We start from the raw sequence: 20,093 nt of genomic DNA, 5'->3' as shown, positions 1-20,093 counted from the left end.
ATTTTGACATATGTTTTAAAAAAGAACAAAGACATCAATGCATGTATCTTCCAATACATGATCCATTAAAACGAGAATTATTTAGTTGTTGAAAATCTCTTGTTGTTTGCTCCATAAAACAATTGAAAGCTTTAAAAAAAAACGGACAATATCTGATTGGTGTGTGGCATTGTCTTGCATAAGTAGTCATATTGACATTTACACGTTTACCTCTCCTCCTCTTCTTTATAAAAGTTTTAATATGAAAAATTAATTACATAAATTAAATATGTACGATAAAACTGTACGTACTGATACAATTTTCGATATTAGAATAATGCAATTTGCATATCAATCGATTACTCTTTTACGAGCTAATTTTGTCATCTGAAAAATAAGTTAATTATACCTTTCGGAGGCTGATTTCTTATACATGTTATATTACTACTGATGTCGTTTAATATTTCAGTCACATTCACGTGTCCCTTTCTTGTTCTTTCATACTGAAATAATATAATAACCATAAAATAATGTTTCCAAAATAGACAGGTCTAAACTACACTTCAAGTTTCCAACTACTCTAGATTCAATTCAAATATGTAGTTTGCATTGCGGAAAGACTTGAGTCAGCGTCTACTAAAAGTTTATGTCATCTATTATATAACTAGAACGAAATCTTATAATGTGCGAATATCATTATAAGACAACGACAGAATGTATTCGAAGTAAATATCATACAACTTTGTAATTATTGTTTTTACAATATACAATAGTAGTGAATATCTTCACCAGTACATTTTGGTCTTGATCTGTAATTTTGGTCTTTCATCAATTGAAAAGTCTGAACAAATGGTAAGTTAATGTCAGACTTTTTATCAATTTTAAGATTAACACACGGCTTTTTATCCAGTACTACTGTTCACATTCAAGAAAGAAATAAAATGTGTGAAGTTTTCTTTGTGCCTGATATTGTTATGGATATTACTGCATGTTTTTGTTTTCCGATTTACATTTTTTTTCGTGGTCGTCAGATTGCAATAAAAAAGGAGACCGTCTTATACTCATTTTGATATAAAAGAGGGCGAAAAATATCAGAGGGAAAGTCAAAAGTATGCGCTTTATGCTGAACAGCAATACATGCAGTGTGCCTTTGTTTTAGAATGTTTTTGCGAGTAGAATATATATTGACATCCGACAATGATGATAGTGTTGTGTAATTTCACTGAAAATATGTAGAATATGTAGATCTATATGTAGAACACTACCTTATCAGTGCGAATACTGCCGGTTGACACATTCTTTGGTTTGACATATAACTCTTTCACTTCATGTCTTGTAACAAAGACTAATTCTCCCTTACATAATGCACTCATTTCAGGAATTGCTATGAAATATAACAGTAACAGAAATTCAGAATCTTTTATGTATTAAGTCCTCTTTTGACAGTAATACTATCTCATATAAGGAATGAAAATAATTTTAGGCATATTTAGTATTCACATAAAGTAATCTAAAAGAGAAAAAAAAAACATTAGTAAGAATGGTTTCATTATTTCATTATTTCATTTCATAAAACATTGTTAGAATGAGTTTTGATTTAAATTTATACCTTTTTTCTCATTGTTTTTTCTTTTTGTTATGACGGAAATATATGAAATAGTCTTAGTGATAATAACAAAAATACGAACTTGGAAAAATAATAACATAGATTTTTAGGCTGCATATCACTTATGACGCGCAAATGCAAAATTTTAATCTTGGTATCTGTGATGAGTCTATTTTGAACAAGTTATTTTAATCTAATAAGAAAACAACATGTTTCAAGCATTTTTATATCGAACTTACACATTTTGTCAAAATCATTGACAAATTTTACTTTCCTCATATTTACAAACGGATCAGAACTGAAACAAAAAACACAGCATGTAAAAAATATATCAAAATCAAAATTAAGATTTATAATAAGAGTACATGTATATCTTGTCATAAATTGTCAATGCCATGAGATTACTCGATAAAACCAACCTATATCGGCAAATTACATTGTAATATAAGCGGCTCGAGAAGAGCACAGAGGGCACACATATTTTACTCGTTGAATACTTTGTTTGTAATAAATGTTGTTTTGAAAAAAAACACGATCTGATCTTTAAAGCACACACGTTTTACAAAATATTCAAATACTATCATAACTATACATTGTATTGTTTTCCATATCAATTAGTTTTAAGTCACGACGAATGATAGAAATCAAGTATCTTCGTTTTTCGCGAGGTTCTCCAGATACCCGCTTAACTTTCAATGGCACTAAATCACGCATAAATACGTTTTCTAAAATATGTATCTCTTTCCTATCATTATATCGTTTGTATACTTATTTTTTACTTTTTCTTCAGGGGGAAAAGTAACTAACGGAAGAAATGGATGTTACATTTTATCGGCATAAGGTGGACCTGGTGTGTACCAGTCAGGCGAAGAAAGTCTTTTATTTATTCATTAATAACTGCATGTTGTATATATACTATATAAAATTTGAAATTATTTGGTTGAGAATCATTTCAAAAGGTTCCAATTTTTTAACACTTATTCTTTCGTTTTTCGACGTTTTTTCATGTCTGTTTATCTTGTTATTTTAATTTTGTATGTGCAAACTATTTTTTAGAAGGATGTTTTAACTATCAGTAAATATCAAAACTAGTTTTTGTCATAATTTGTTTCTCGATAAAATTGAAAATTGAGATACAAACTATCGTTTACATTTGTAAAGTGAAATTATTATACATTAACTATAAAATGTATATCAAACAATCCCATTATTTGGAAGGTGTGCTCGATTGAAGATTGCTTCTGTGCTTTCTTTTTTTATTAACGAGAATGACATTGACATGTAACAATCTATCCATTTTATTAAAAGCACTTTATAGAATTTACCGAAGTTATTGAATGTCGTGTATCAAGTTAAGGCAACAGTAGTATACCAGAATTCAAATTATTATATTTCAAGAAAAGAAAGATAATAAGATTTGTATGTACAAAACGTGCAGTTATATTTTCCTTTTCGATGTTTTTTTCAATTGCATGTTAAATATTACGTTCCTGCGCAACGCTAAAATGTATATAAGTATTAAATGAATGTCAAACCATAAGTGTGCATTACACATGTAGTTTGAACAAGATATAGGACGGGAAGATGAATATAAACCTGAATATATTGTTGACACACACACTGATCAAATATTATTAACTTGCTACTAGTTCACAGGTAACACCTCTTCGGGGATATATCTCACCCTACCCGGACATATTCCGTACCGACTATTTTTGCTATTACTCCTAGAAATCGTGCTCTTAGAAAAGGGGCTACCTATTTTTAATTTGAAATAGCAAAGGATCAACTCAAGACCTCATCCCAACACACCTCACCGAAACACCAAAAAGATTTTGATGAACGATAATATATGAAATATATGTGTCACAGATAATGCCAGGTGCCATATTTGTACCAGGATCTGCTTACACTGTTGAGCACCTGCCATCTCCACCAGTTTTTTAATGGTTTTTGTCTTGCTCAGTTTTTATATTTCTATTTTGTTTTTTGTGTACTTTTATTCATATACATGTTTTTTTTTCGACGTATTAGTTTGATTGTCCAGATGAAACACTCGTTCGCTATATAATCGTATAGAGAATTTAAAATTGTTATGAGAAGAAAGACTCACAGACAAGAATATACAACATACCCTAGCTATCATAAACTTTACAGAAAATTAAAGGGATCCTATTTAACAAAACTACAATTAAATGTTCAATCATATCCTTAACTTAATGTTACATTTTTGTAGAAGCTATAAACGCCAAACATTGCATAAATAATATCAGCAATGACGTTTTCCTCTGACAAAAGTATGTTGAAGTAAATTATAAAGTATGCTAGTCATTTAAATCTTATATATGCGGGATATAGGCGTATTTGAAACTCCTTGTTCAACCTAAATAATTATACATAAAAAAGGAAATTTTAGTATGTATTTCAATCTCTATTTTGATTTTAGTAGTTTAAAAGATTCATTCTTTGAGAACTAAAAAATATGGATTAATGTTAATGTACAAGTTTCTGTATACTGTGATAGTACTTTAATTCGTGGGTATCAATTTTCGTGGTTTGAGAAATATTTACATGTTCGTGGGTTATTAAATTCGTGGATTTTAGTTTTCTTTAAAAAAAACAATTAAAAAAAATAAGCCATTAGAAACGAAGGTTACAAATTGTCTGGATTGAAGAAAATTGCACAGTAAACATTGACCCGTGCAGTTGTAACAACACCAATGTACCCTAAGACCATCAAAAGATTTAATTAGGCCATCAACATGTCACCTAAAGAAAACAGTTCCATAAACAAATGCTTTAAACGTATCTTGTAATGTTAAATAATTCTTATCAAAAGCAAATGTAGCATGAAATTATTATTTCCCTTACGTACGAGAATATGAGGATATAAATGAACACTGTATCATAGCATATCAATACTGGAAATTTGACTTTCATCGATCAAAAATATTTGTTTATGAGAATATAAAAAAGATCAAACATTGCACAGTTTAGGGTTTTAAAGATTGAATGGGTTTATTCCTGGCTACAGTAGTAGTACATAGTGCGTTTGCCCTGTGACTATTATTATAGTATTCTCATGATCAGATTTTGGAGATATTCAATATATTCTCTAAATCACATAAGTAGTAAAATCTACATAAGATTCTTTCCGTGTCTTAATTTGGACAACGGTTGTTTTATTTCGTTGGACACTTAAATTCGTGGATAACGAAAACCACTTAAATTGGTTCCCCACAAATAAAAGTATTTTCACAGTAGTCAACATTTATAAATGGCATAGATCATTGAACTTGTCGCAGCGTGCTTGGATCGCGTGCGGTAACTGTTGGGTCAATCTTTGTCCGGTTTTCAACAAATATGACTATCTTGCGATAATAAGTCAAGTGCAAAGATTTGTCGATCCGGAGTCAAAATAATGTGTCATGGTAGGGTAACATTCGTTCATTCTTGTTCTGAATATGTATATGCAAACAACTTAATTATGCAATGAACACTTATAGTCTTCCGTTTTGTTGGTACATATATTTTAAAATTGCTAAGTTGTGAATTCTACAAGACATCGAGAGTAATATCAAAGGAGATATGGCGTGTTTTATTGCATTGCAATTGAAATATTATCATACCAGTCATAAGGGTATCACCAGCCCGGTATTCAGCACTTCTGTATTGACTTGAGTTATCATTGATATGTTCATAATAATACATTAACAGTTAAACAAACTTTTTAATTTTTGAAATACTAAGGCTTTTCTACCTCAGGAATAGAGTACCTTAGCTGTATTTGGCAAAACTTTTAAGAATCATTGGTCCTCAATGCTTTTCAACTTCGTAATTTATTTGGCCTTTTAAAAATTTTTGATTCGAGCGTTACTAATAACTCTTTTGTAGACGAAACGCGCGTCGGCGTAAGTGTAAAATATTACTCATGGTATCTATGTTGAGTTTATGTACTGCTTCATGCGATATTCAGTATTTTTCTTAGCAATGTTTCTGTTGACAATAACTGTATGTCGTATGTCGTGTTACGTTCATATGTTATTTATCAGAAATGTCTTCCAAGAGAAAAAACTGCACATATACATTTAAAGGCGGAATTTTCTTTCAATAAATATTATATTTATTAAGAACACATGGAAAATTACCGCTTTTCTGTCGTTATGTATTACATATTTTTGCAATTGCTGCAACTCTTTATCAACTAAACAATTACAAGAAATACATTTGTAACAAAACAAAAGTTATTGCTGATGGTTTGTTTGTGCCAAATCATCTCTGTTATTCAAGTAAATCGTAATAAAAAAAACCAAGACATTATGATTAATTAGTAATATACCTGTTGAAAGCAAAGTGACTTTTCATAATCACTGTATTGATGAAAACATAAAGTGGTTTATAACATTCACAATGTCATTTTTTCTGCACTAAATGCACATTTTACTAACAATTAAAACCTTATCAAATGAACGAAGAGTTTATTAATCAAAACGTACAAAAAGATATATTGAAAAATAGTTAGTTCTAATATCAATTTAATAGTTTTATTTTTAAATTAGTACCAGTCAATTTATTATTGAATACACACTTTATGTTGTTTACCATGTATATAATTCATGAAAATATTGTTAACAACTGAAAATGCTATCCTGTTTTAATGAAGTAAATTATCATTAATATCATTGAATTCTGCTAGTCGAAGTAAATTAGCATATGTCAATTTTTCAGCAAGCTGTCAATTGTTGCGACGAATAATATCAAGGAGAAAACATAGGATAGTATCTTCACAAATAAACATACTTCCAATAGAAATGGAAGGATGTATTTGTTGTTTTTAACGTCGTTATGTCTCATGTGGCTATCATAAGACAATCCTCAGACATTAAGCATATATATATCCTACCGTAAGGATCAAATTTAGGAAATATCGTATTTAAGGAAGACTTTCGTTAACCTGACATATGACAAAAACGTGTCCTAAGACCATTCTAAGACACGTCCTAGATATAAAACAGCTTCGTAGAGATTTGCGCGAGGGAGATATATTTCTTGATACAAAATTAATACAAACGCTTTGTACAAGCAAATTCAAATGACACAATATCCGTATTTTCATGCCGGAACCGCTTTTGACAGTGCCACTGTTAATTGTTTACACACAGTTGCATAACTCTTAATTTCATCGAACAGGTACGAATAATATATAGTGAAACCATTATAAAATTCAACGAAAGCACATTAGAATTAAAAAACAATGTATAGGTGACCCATCATTACAATTCTAGTCGTTGTTATTCTGGTTTTTATTTGTTTTTACGACTTCTTTATTATTTCTGTGCGTTTGTCTCTGTGATGAGTGTTCTTGCGTTCCCGTCACACAGTGTTTTAAATTAAGCAATTTTTTTTAAAGGATTGGTTAGTCATAAAACCAGGTTCAACCCAGCATGTTTTTTTTAAATGTCTTGTACCTCGTCAGGAATATGGCAGTTGGTATCAAATAAATCGTTTCTATGTATAATGGCGTCTGTGTTCTCTCAATCGACATATGACTTTTAAACAGTTATGTACTTCTTTTGCCTTTATTTATAAACCTCATGATGCATTCTAAGTAACCACGATTTATCTTTTATATTTTATTGCGTAAATCGCTTTATCCTGTAAATGTTTTCGATTATACAAAGAGGTTCAAATTATATCACCAGTTAGCTAGATATGTTCTTTTTTAGAAAAAAAAGTACATAACTTTCCCGAATCAGATTTGTTTTACATTTTAAGAGAAAATATGAACACATGAAAGGACATATACCGGTACATGTAAATTAAGCAAGATATGTCTGCTCAGTAGAACATAATGTATCTACGCATTATCAATAATGATGTATGATTTCCATTACGATAAAAGGTTATTATTAGATATTTCAAAATACACAGCTCCTTGAGAAAAAAGTCATTATTGCTTTTGTTGTTGATTCTTGAATATTATTTCTTTGACAACCGAAATAATATACTTCGATTATGTACTGGGTAAAGCTTGAACCACACCTTCCAGCCCAAGCCCTGCTCCCCGACCGCAAAAAAACAAATTAGAAATATGACAGACGAACATACATGTGAAAGAAATGTGAAATAAAATCCAAATTATTCTGTTGTTTTGAAAAAATGTAGCCAAAAGTGTGTTCAGGGTGTTTAATTTTGTATCTATGAATAACACATTTGTACTTCATACAAAATAGAAAAACAAACATGTTTATCTCGTTTAATCGTGGTCAACATTTTTGTATGAACCCCTGTTTATGTCATTTCATCTTAGGCTTCTCTGAGCTTTTACTTCTAGAATCTGAATGTTTATAATTTATTTGTGATACAAATGAAACCATATTTCAATATAAAATCATATATTGATATGACAGTTGTTGTTCATTTGTTTGATGTGTTTTGTCATTTTATTACGGACTTTCCGTTTTAAATTTTCCTCGAAGTTCAGTATTTTTGTGATTTTACTTTTATTTTTTTAATGGTACATGTAAGGCTTAATGTCCACTCTTAAATGATATAATTATGATTTGATAAGCAAACCTTTCAGTTGATCTAGGTAAAGAAAAATCCTCTTCTATCATTACTTTATGGATTATTCCAAGCTTGTTGTGAAAATGTAGAACCTAGGAAATAAATACTAATGTTCACTATTTTTTTCTAACCTGTTGCTATGCTATATAGTATAATTAATGTTTCATAAACTTTTCAGTATTCTAACCAAGTCCACAAGTTAGTAAATTTACTTTTCATGATTTACACAAAAACGCTTCTCGTAATGCTAAAAAGAACTGATTGTTTTATTGTTCTTAGGAAAAAATTTCATAGAGCACCAATAACATACATTTACGTTCTCAAGTTACTACCTTTTTCAGACTCTCGAAACAAAAATGTTTCCTTCATTTGTTTATAAACGTTGGCATAAAACAACTAGTTACAATTGAAATTGACTGTGAAAGAGGTTAATTAAACTTTAAAAACTGATAAATAAAAAATTATATCGTATTAAAGAGCAAGTCCCTTTTTAAAATTGTATAGACTCTTAAATCATTAAAGTTAAAGTTTGCAATCACTAGATGCTTTTAAAATACGCAAATCGTTTCAAAAGTGTACAATAAAACCAGTGCATAAAATACATTTTCACATCAATTGCGTAGTTTCAGACATCATGGATGAAAAAACTACCTTTCGTGATGCTATATGACATCCTTATTGCCATGTAAGTTTACCTATCGAGGGTTAAAAGTGAATTTCATTAAAAGTCTGTTATTGTTCATGTTTCAATGTTGTTTGACTTGGAATTTTAGCTGTTTCCTGCCTATGGTGTCCAGTTGTTCCGCCTTAATTAAAGCTTTATTTATATGATTTTTAGATTATATATGTAATTCCTATAAAGTTATAGAATAGCTAGGATCAAAGAACATGATAAAAATAAATAAAAAGGGTGATGGCATTGTACCTCCTCTAAACTTTATAGCCTTTTGACTTTGACAATCGTAAAGTCAATCGGACAGGTTGTAATTGACGGAGTATATTTAAGTGTATGTGGAGGTGAACAATTCTAAAAGCACATACTAATAATTGTGAATTGTCCGTCGTCCAAAGATTTATGAGGACTTGGTCCGATTAGTATTTATGCTTGGTTATTTCATGAAAGAGTTTTAAAACAGAGTCAATTCTGTTTCAGTTTTGATTGCAGATGAAAACAACCGCAATATCATGAAGTATTCTGTGCATTTGACGGGTAAACTTGAATTGTTCATTAAGGAAAGTACATTCAATATTATTTTGTTTTACCTTTGTCAATGTTCCTTTCGCATTTGGAATAACATGGCCTCTACGTTGCTTCTTAAACGCTATTCCTACAGGAGTTTCTTTTACCTTATAGACAGCACTATGTGGACCTGTTAAGAATTATAACAAACATAGAAACGAACTATTTGATAACTGCTGTCTTATTCCTGACTTTGTATAGGACTATTTAAGAAGACATGGTAGGTTGAACCTGGTGATATCAAACTAGGTAATACCTTAACACAAAGATATAAATGACCAAGCAAAACACTTTGCGGACCTAAAAAAATGCTGTATGAGACTACTAGTACCTTGTATTCATAAAAAAATGAATATGCGGGTGTAAAAGGTGGTTCTAATGATTGATAATGAAGTCCACTACTGTTCATGATTTTTTTTTCAGAAGCGTGTCATGGCCGAAACTCTTCTATCTAAGTACCAAAAGATTGCACAGCTTTCCTTTCTTTTATAGACCCTTTCATGTAAACGTAAAACAAAATCCATTGCTTGCAAAATTTTCCGTAATGAAATGATAGGAATTAAGAACATTTAAATAACCCTCATTACTCTATTTATATTAAAAGTCAATACAATAAAAGGAATAACTAATCAAATAATTCAAACGTTGAACAGTAATTAAATTCCTGAGGAAACTGGTAATTCTCTCAACGGCTACTCGCATTCGATCATTGATCATACTAATATAATTTTTGATTTCCAGTGTAATATTTTTACGGATTATTTATTCCATATATATAATTTACATACGATTAGACAATAACAATGTGTTTACCTTCATTTCCAACCTCTTCTGTAAAGTATTCCCAACTCTTTAGATCAATAGATTTTCCTGTTATCTAAAAGTATTGACATACTATGGTGTTTATTGTGTGAAAGGGTAAATGAAAACTCAACTAAAACAGTCATAAGAATAATTTTTAAATAACAGAATACAAAAACTTTTGATCAACATTACACTGAATGTATTCATTGTCAGTAACACTGAATGAAAACATAGGCATTGTTACAATCCGGAGTGTAAAATTCATAAAATTCGTCAGACTTGAATTTTGTTTCACACTAGTGTGTTAATTAATTGTCTATGCCATTGAAGCTTAAAATGGTAGTTTTATCATTTGTACCATCTATCATGTCTATAATTGAAATACTAAATGGTTTGTAATGACTAACATATACAATTTGAATACACATTGTAGTCCTGTAGATTTGAGTCTACCTATAATAGCTAAAGGGTATGTATATACCTCTTCCTTGCTGTGCAATTTTGAGGAAAATACTGCAGCAAATCCTTTCTTTATGGCAAGAATTTCGCTATCTTCTGGTGGGTGATAAACACTAAGAATTTCTCCTCTTTGGGTAATTTCGAACGAAAACCTTAAACATATAACACATAGTAATGTCGTACTAAAATTCTGAAATTTTTGTATACTAATTTACAATAAAAAATGATTGAATTGAACTGCCACTGAAAAATAAGAGTTTAATCCATAGGAGTAGAAGCAGGCATCCTACAGATCTCTTTGGGGTTAGTTGCCACGGGTTTAAACAAGTAGAAAGCACTATTGGAGGTATCGGATTTAACGTCCAATTCTGCTAGGGCATGCATGCGTATTCATACAATATAATTTCACTGTCGGGCTGGAAAAGAAAAAAAGGGACTATATTCATATTCTCTAGCAACCCAAAGGGACTTTTTATATGAAATATATGCAGAAAATGGCAATACAAATATGCTTATCTCCATGCAAATAGAAACAAACCATATGTTGTAAACAAAAAATGTATATATATACGTAATGGATTGATGAATAAAAGTAAATATTAATACCTCTTAATGTGGTAAAAATCACTGACCCATTTAAACGATATCTAATGCAGTTTTTTTTTTATTTTGTAGACTGTGCAACATAATGTAAAAAGCGTTTGTATAGAAAACTTTTGGTAAAACAATAATAGATTTTACGTACCATTTTGAAAATTCTGTTTGAGAACCTGAATGGTTTTCTACAAAACATGAAAAGTTTGCTATCAGATTCATAATATTGTAAACTCAATTGTCCGTATGCATTTGATGTGACCAAAGTCGTTCGTGTTTTCTTTTATAATGAATCAATAATGAAAAAGGCGTGCTAGACGAAACATCTGCTTTTAAAAGTAATATAAACGAGAGAAAATCATTTCATCGCTTAAGTAAGCTTACAATTTATGCCGCATACAAATGTTGGGTCCATACACTGTATAGAATACTAAATTAATATTATGTGTCTTTTACTGATGTTCTGAACTCGTTTACATTAATTAAATATCAAAACGTCCTGGAATATGCGAGATATAAACAGGATTTAATAGTTTACATTAGTTACTCAGAGATCAATTCTGCTAAATCCCTTAAAGTTCTTTTGAGACATCATTGGTTTTGGCAGCACTGTGTTTTAGTCGTTAACAAATAGAAATACTACAAGCAAAGTTTAAACATTGCTAAATTCGTCGTACCCTGAAGAAACTGCAAGGCTCATGAAGCCTTACAATTTGTTTAAACGAATTAAAATCCCACACAGTACCATTATATGTTGAAGAGATATACTGACATAGTTTCTTTAAATTATAATTAGAGACAGATAATGCTACGTAATACTTTATTTTGTCCGCTTCAAGGACAGAAGTAAACACATACTTATAGTTGTTTGTCTTATTGACATGATTATGATGTTTATATGAAAATAGAACACACCCGTGATATCGCGGGTCCGTAGCTAAATTAAAGTATATAACTATGCGTACGCCTTAATATGAGACAGACATTACCTGTGGAAAGGGGACAACAGTATTGCCCTATATTAGTTATAAATTAGGTTGAATTCTTTGATTCGCTGTTTTACGTCATGCCGGCTAACAATTCAAAACTGTACCTATACGCCTTAATTTAAGTCCAGATTTTTAGTACTCGTATTGTCATCTTAGTAAGTCATACTGATTAAAATACTACAATAGGGAACACTGTGACAATGATTGAATTTAGTAGTGTCAACCCTGTGGTTTATCGTTATGACCCCGTGTATCATGTGTATATATCAAAATCCTAAATACACCGTATGGTGGTGCGCCCGTCAGATGCGGAACGTAAGGTAATAGGTAACAGGTGAATATACTATTGGTACCGATATCGGATTCGACCCGGAACTTGTTAATTATTGGCAATATTAATTATGTGGACAACTAAAGGGTCTGGAGTGGTGTAACTTTTTATCAAAACCATTGTCCTATATTAGCGATATATGAAGTTGAATTCTTTGATTTGTCGTTTTTACCTCATGACGGCTGACAAAATGGACCTCGTTATATTAGTATTATAGATAATGTACAATATTTGTATGTGCGTATTTTAATATGTATCATCATCTTCAGTGTAATGTTACCTGCATGAGTTGTTACTGAGAATGCATATATTCTTAGCAGAATTTCCTGGAAACCATCTTGATTATCAATGTTTGTGTAACCCACCTGCAATAAATTATTTAAACTGTAAAACCTTTTCCATGCGATATATACAGAAAAATTAATTGAAATATTTTTAAATGATTCAATAACATATTTATGTTATTTAGAATATTTAACGAGCAGAAAAGAATAACAAACATCAACATATTTTAATCAACAATAATGCAACGCTATATGCAGGAACAAAAGGTTTTAAACAGATATATTACTTTCAAAATTGTTCTACAGATATAAATAAACACACCATAGACACCAGGATTTTTTTTGTTAATTCAAGACGCGCGTTTCGTCTACAAAAGACTCGTCAGTGATACTCGAATCAAAAATATTAAAAAAAAAAAAAAAATAAAGTATGTACTTGAAGAGCATTGAGGACAAAAAAGTCTTTTAAAAAAGATTGCCAGATAAAGCTAAGGTAATCCTGAGGTAGAAAAATTTCGTATTTCAAAAATTTAAAGTTTTGTTAACAGTTAATTTATGATGATAAACAGGTCAATGAAAACTCAAGTCAACACAGAAGTGCTGACTACTGCACTTGTGATATACTCTTGGAATTAAAGCTCCACCAGAAGTGGCATTAGTAGTAAATAAATTCATCATAGATTCCCGGAATTATTTTGTTATTTACGCCAAACGCGCGTTTCGTCTACAAAAGATTAATCAGTGACGCTGTAATCAGAAATGTAAACAAAAACAAATAAAGTACAGAATTGAAGAGTATTGAGGACCAAAAATTCCTTAAAGTTTTGCCAAATATAACGTTGTCTTACAGCTTTTTACCGAATCTCTAGATTAGGTACCACACATTGGTTTACTGATACGATACGTATGTATTGTAAACAACTACGAACATTGTAACCAGGTCTAAATTAAATGAAATGATCATAGGATTCGTCTGCTCTTTCCATCTATCCTATCCCCTATTGTCACATTGTGTATGTATTATGCATATGAGTTTCAGTGTTCTGAAAACATTTATCATTCTTCACCTGTGGCAGTGTTTTTCATTATTAACCAATTTGGTTACTACCACTTCCTCTTATCGTCATTCGTCTGTCAATTCCTATTTAAGTCTGGTACCTTTGATAACTAACAAACTCTCATTTCATAATCCTATTCCAATTATCGCCATTCAACCCTATCAAACCTATCACTACAAACCATTAAAGTCTGAAATGGCCTATATCTGTACTCGACTGTACTGATTTTTACTTGACCAGTCTGAATTGGTCTGACTTATACTTGACATTACTCGACCCCAGTCTGAACCATACTTGACTGTACTGAATCGTACTTGACCCTTATCGTTGCTGTTGAAAATAGTCTGAACTATTACTCGACCAGTCTGAAACAGTCTTAACCCATTCTCGATATGTACTCGACCTATTTTGCCAGTCTAAACCATACTTAACCAAAGGTCTGAACAATACTCGACCAGTCTGAACCATACTAGACCAAAAAACCTGTACTTTTTTAGCTGTTAAAATAAATTTCTTTTTAACTGACATATATAACAACAACCAACAAAATTTATAAAAAATTTTAACCTTATAAAAGAAATATATCTCTGATTATATTTAGGATAACAAAAATATATTATATATAACTTATATCAAAAAGGGATAAAATTAAATAGATAAATAAAATTGTTTTTCTGATTAGTGGTGAAATATAAAGTATAACCTCTGCTTGGGGGCTAACTCTTAAATAAGATCACACCTGGTCAGAAGTATTAAATTCTAAATAACATTGATTCAAAATTGCAACATCCTGTTTAAATTAAACAACAAGGCCTTTCAAATATATATATATGTACTAAATAAGTAATACACGAATTTAAGAAAATAGGGCGTTCTTATTACCTGTAAAACACACATGTACTGAGGTAATTAGAACATATTAAAGTGCTTTATGTATGCCATGTTAATTTGACCAAAAAATACTAAAATAAATTGATTTTTTTTACTGTTACTTTGGAATACATTTCCTTTTTTAAAAAGGTTATCAAGGATTGCTATGGAAATTCTATTGTCATGATTATATTAAATTGTTGGTTTAATAAAACAAAACAATTAAGCTCTCATTTTAAAAAAAATATTAAGTTGTTTTATATACTATTTCATATATATCTTAATCAAAAAACATTCACTGCATTATTACCTGAACTCAACTGACACCATAAATCTATACTAGGCTTAAGTTAATGGTGAAAATAGTCCAGTTACCATAAAATACTTCCAAAATATTCATAAAATTTTGAATAATATTGAAAATATTAGTCACAATTCATTCTTTTTAGATTATTTGATCAGCTTGTTTTATTTATATTTTAAAAGTTGATTATGTAAGTGTTGATTAATATTGAGTTGAAATTATATTATGATTGATTATTGTGAAATGTTAATTTCAATACTGTATTGAATACATTTTTAATTTCAAGTTGTTGTTCAAATTTCATTTTTATTAAAAAAAATCCTAAATTGATAAAATTCAGTTGATAGATACAAAGAATAGATCTAGGTTGGTTAAGAATTGGTCGAGTGTGGTTCAGACTAGGTTGAGTATGGTTCAGACTAGGTCGAGTACGGTTCAGACTAGGTCGAGTACGGTTCAGACTAGGTCGAGTACGGTTCAGACTCGTATAAAATGGTTAAGTACTGGTCAAGTACACATTCAGACTGTTAAGTATGGTTCAGACTACAGTCGAGTATTATCAAGTAAATCTCAGACGAATTCAGACTGGTCAAGTAAAAATCAGTACAGTTGAGTACAGATATAGGCCATTTCAGACTTTTAATGGTTTGTAGTGTATGTTACACAATCTTAATCATTTCTTATGGATGTATTATTTACCTATTGACGTTACAGAACCAAATATCCATTTATATATGTCATAATAATTACAATATTTCGTGTTTTAATTTTATTTTATCTATAACTATACTTTGCTATTAGTGAAAAAAAATACTTGACGTTAAATGAATTTTATATTATCTAATTTGATACGATTAAATATTTCTAACATCAACGTATTACTAGAACACAAGTTAACGGAGAGTTGAAATCTTTCCTTTCCTAAAGGACCTAAACATCATTCCCCGTCAAATATCATTGGAATGAGTGTTGTAATATCATCCACGACTCATTCCGTACTTACTGTTTGAAATGGATAAAACGAGAAAAAGCTGACAAGAAATCTTTGGACTCTTTTTTTTTAATTGAGTAATACACATATTTGATATACGTATACAACATTTATGCCAATGCTGGTGGACGTTTCGTCCCCGAGGGTATCACCAGCCCTGTAGTCAACACTGCGGTGTTGACATGAATATCAATAATGTGGTCATTTTGTTTTTTTTATTTTTCCTGTTTACAAAACAAAACTAAGGATCTTCTTATCCCAGGCATAGATTATCTTAGCCGTATTTAGCACAACTTTTTGGAATTTTAGATAGTCAATGCTCTTCAACTTTGTACTTGTTTGGCTTTATAAATATTTTGATATGAGCGTTACTGATGAGTCTTATGTAGACGAAACGAGCGTCTGTCGTAGAAAATTATATCCTGTTACGGTAGCTTTGATTACTATTAAAAGAACATTTTACTCTTAACAACAACCATAAAAACCCTATTTCTCGTATTAAACATAAACTTAAAGAAATCGTCAAGGAATTTGGTTTTGTCTCGGCTGATAAAGCTGCCTCTAAGTGTCTTGATTGACGCAAATTTTATATTGATGTTCTGGAAAAAGAAATCACGAATTCACCAACATTCCAACTGACTCAATTTTCTGTATTATTATGAGTAACAACACATGACTAAAACGTCCCATCGAAACAACATCTGATACAAAAATTTAACAATACTTTTAGACAATTATTTAATTGACATATTGGCTATCAATAATGACGACTTCAGTTTGTATACTTAAGTTATGTATCGTGTTGAACTAACTTGGAATAAAGCTAATACTAATAATAAATACTTCCTCGATCTTGATATCAATATCATTAACCGGAAACTCAATATCAAATTTTTTTGATAAAATAGATGATTTTTCATTATCTATCGTTAATTATCCATTTTTAGAAGGTGAAATTTCCTTGTTACCATGTTATGGAGTTTATATATCTCAACTTGTAAGAATCGCTCGAGTATGTTACAACGTATTAGATTTTAACAAGAGAAGATTGTGTATTACTGAATAATTATTACACAGGGGTATTTGATATCACTAACTAGTCAGAACATTTACTTAATTTTAATTTATCATCGATACTAGGATATCATTCGTGAATATAATTCAACATGCATACATCTTATACGTTTAGGTATTTCACATCTAATTTGTTATGGTAATATTCTTTAAAAAGCCCAGCATTGATAGCATTCTCCTCACAAAGCTAACCAAACCTTTACACAGATTTATAAAGAAGGAATATAGTTACGATACTGTTGTCAGGTAATTAAAGATTGCATATATTTAATATTGATTCACTAATAGGGTCTTTGCATCGGAAATAAAACATTTATTCTAAAACCAGTTATTGGCATGATACGGGTTATGTTCTTCTCATATATTTTATGATGGTATATTTAATACTTAACTCCTAACGGGAGGAATTGTACGTGATACTCATATGAGGACAAAATATTTCAATCAGTTTAATTGAGGTCTGGAGGTGGCATTTCAGTAACTGATAGTAGTCCTTTGTTAATATATACATGATATATATCATTGCCATTGTGTTTAGTTTCTTTTGTTACCTTTCCTTACATCGATCGTACGCGTACCTCTTTTAAACTGCACGGATATGCAGGTAATACCTGCTATTTGACGACAATTCATCAATCAATCGTTAAGATATTTCAGATAAAATAAATGATAACTTGAAAAGGAAGCTAGTTTTTATCATTCCATTATACAAAAAAAAATACTTCCCTTAATAATTTGTTTGATTACTATCCCCAAACTTACCCTCTTCATAATAACTAATTAAAGTTATGCGTTTTGATAAGAGTTGTTATTGGTACCCTTAAAGGAATATTTGCACAGACACATGATATAAACCTTAAAAAGTTTACCTTTGCATCTATAAGGAATTGTCCTAGATCCTTAACATTGGTATCCAGGTGAAATCTATATTCATATTCATATCCAAATCTAAAGTTAACATATTTGCAAAAAATCGTTTGAACAAATACTAAATAAATCAAGATGTACTTATACAATAGCCGCTCCATATTAACTTCACAAAGTAAGTATTAAAGTATCATTTCACATTTTCGTTTAAAGTTGTTACACACTTATAATTATTATCAGAGTTTCGTGTCTCTTAGAATATTTTTATCTTCGAGGAAAAATCAAATCTACTTTGCAATAATGCAAGAAGTTCAAGTATATATTTTACATGAAACGATTAGATGCTTCGTTTATCAATTTTATCCCAATCTGTACCTCACTTATAAATAAACATTCTAAATTGATATGCAATGGTATGCAATGTTATTACATAAACTTCCATTATTCATCACAGTTTCGAACATGACCGACTTTCAGGGTGGGTTACCATGACAATAGAGGAGTTTGTAGCGGCTTTGATTTACTTAGATGTTAAACCTGTTTATGTTGCGACAAAACCATCTAAATATACTGTTTTGTATTTATAGTTTAAACACTACAGCTTCAGAATTTTTCTATTCTTTTGATTTTTAACATTTATACATTTATTTTTCTTCCACGCAAACATTGAAAACGTTAAAACGCATTACCCCATTTTCTGATCATCTCCTATACAACCGCACCATCCAAAAAGTAAAGTCTTTGTCATTATTGTGATATAGTATATATATCAACATTAGTACTGCATTTAACTTTTTAAATACATAACTACGTTTTTCTTTATAATGTCCGGATAGTTCATAAATAAAATCAGTGGATATATTTGACAATTTGAATAAGCTATTCATTTACTTTTAACAGTGTCAAGTGTTTTTAAGATCGGTTACAATATTGTTTAACGGTGTTTTCATACCAAAATCGTAAAAATAGAATAAAAAATAGAATATATGAAACGAATTTCATTTGACAGATTCCAATTATCTCTCAGCCTTCATTATAGGGGTATCATGAAACATTCTTTAAAAGCTAGACATACATGTTTATTCAGCCTTATATTTATATTTAAACACTTCTGATTTCGTTGCTTCTCTTTTGCACAGTAATCGTTCTATCAGCTAATCAATATTTACATTAGGTTTTGGACATTCAAACATATAAGTCTTAATCATGACTGATTTTGTAACAGTGTATGTAATATAGAATGTAATTTTAGTCATTATAGTAATGAGGACAAGTTTTTATTTATGTTTCATGATGACAGATTTTGTTATTTTACAGCCACAATTTGCCATGAACTACTTTTTAAGAAAAAGTGTAATTTATACTTGTAAATAAGCGTAGATATATATTTTTTTTTTTTTTTGTATAAATGTTTTTAATATTATGGTGTTTTATGTTAATATATTGATATTTGTTATAGATGTTCTCTAATGTATTTTAATGTGTGTTTTACAGTCTCTCATAACTCTTTTGAGAGTGGCTCTTTTATAAATTGATATGCTAATATTATATTGTGTTTTATGTCAATCGTTTTAATAAGGTGAAACTCTGATATATTATTTGTTGTTGATATTGTTGCACTAGGGTTTAGAAATTCAAACACATAAGTCTTAATCATCACCGAAGAGACATTAATTGTCGAAATGCAAATCTCGTGTGTTTAAATGTATACTGTCACTGTTTTAACAACATATTCATCCCAAATTTAGCTCCTAAATGGTCGGTACAACAGTGGCTGGGTCAAACCAAAGTCGTTTGCAGTTACTCCTCGCAGTACGTAGTAGCGTAAAAGAAGTCCAATTGAAAAACGAAAGGGGTTTAAATACATATCACATCATTATATTCTCGTTCTAAATTTGATTTAATCTGCCTTTGGTATTAAACAGCAATATATCTACAGTGTGTGTGACAATTGTAAATAATATAAAACATATCCATGCAAGGACTTTACCTAGTTACTTTTGTTTCATACTTTTTAAATACATTACAAAAAATCTCAAATTCACTTGGTTGTACATCATTTAAACATTTACAGCC

The 20,093-nt window shown here is 30.1% G+C and overlaps 1 protein-coding gene across 1 annotated transcript in view; it reads right to left on the bottom strand.

Annotated features, from left to right (window-relative positions):
• The window catches only part of LOC139483071 (uncharacterized), an 81,414-nt gene extending 63,078 nt beyond the window's left edge, over window positions 1-18,336 (bottom strand). The window contains exons 1-10 of the mRNA XM_071267099.1: window positions 18,020-18,336; window positions 12,850-12,934; window positions 11,401-11,437; window positions 10,678-10,807; window positions 10,206-10,269; window positions 9,416-9,522; window positions 8,162-8,244; window positions 1,825-1,883; window positions 1,245-1,363; window positions 389-482 (exon numbers count right to left, since the gene is read on the bottom strand). Of these exons, the coding sequence (XP_071123200.1) occupies window positions 389-482; window positions 1,245-1,363; window positions 1,825-1,883; window positions 8,162-8,244; window positions 9,416-9,522; window positions 10,206-10,269; window positions 10,678-10,807; window positions 11,401-11,437; window positions 12,850-12,934; window positions 18,020-18,178 (937 nt within the window). The 5' untranslated portion in view covers window positions 18,179-18,336. The remainder of the gene's footprint in view (window positions 1-388; window positions 483-1,244; window positions 1,364-1,824; window positions 1,884-8,161; window positions 8,245-9,415; window positions 9,523-10,205; window positions 10,270-10,677; window positions 10,808-11,400; window positions 11,438-12,849; window positions 12,935-18,019) is intronic.
• Between the last annotated feature and the right edge of the window lie 1,757 nt (window positions 18,337-20,093).

The sequence above is a fragment of the Mytilus edulis genome, chromosome 7, assembly GCF_963676685.1.
Source record: "Mytilus edulis chromosome 7, xbMytEdul2.2, whole genome shotgun sequence".
NCBI lineage: Eukaryota > Metazoa > Mollusca > Bivalvia > Mytilida > Mytilidae > Mytilus > Mytilus edulis.
This window is presented reverse-complemented; position numbering and strand designations above follow the sequence as displayed.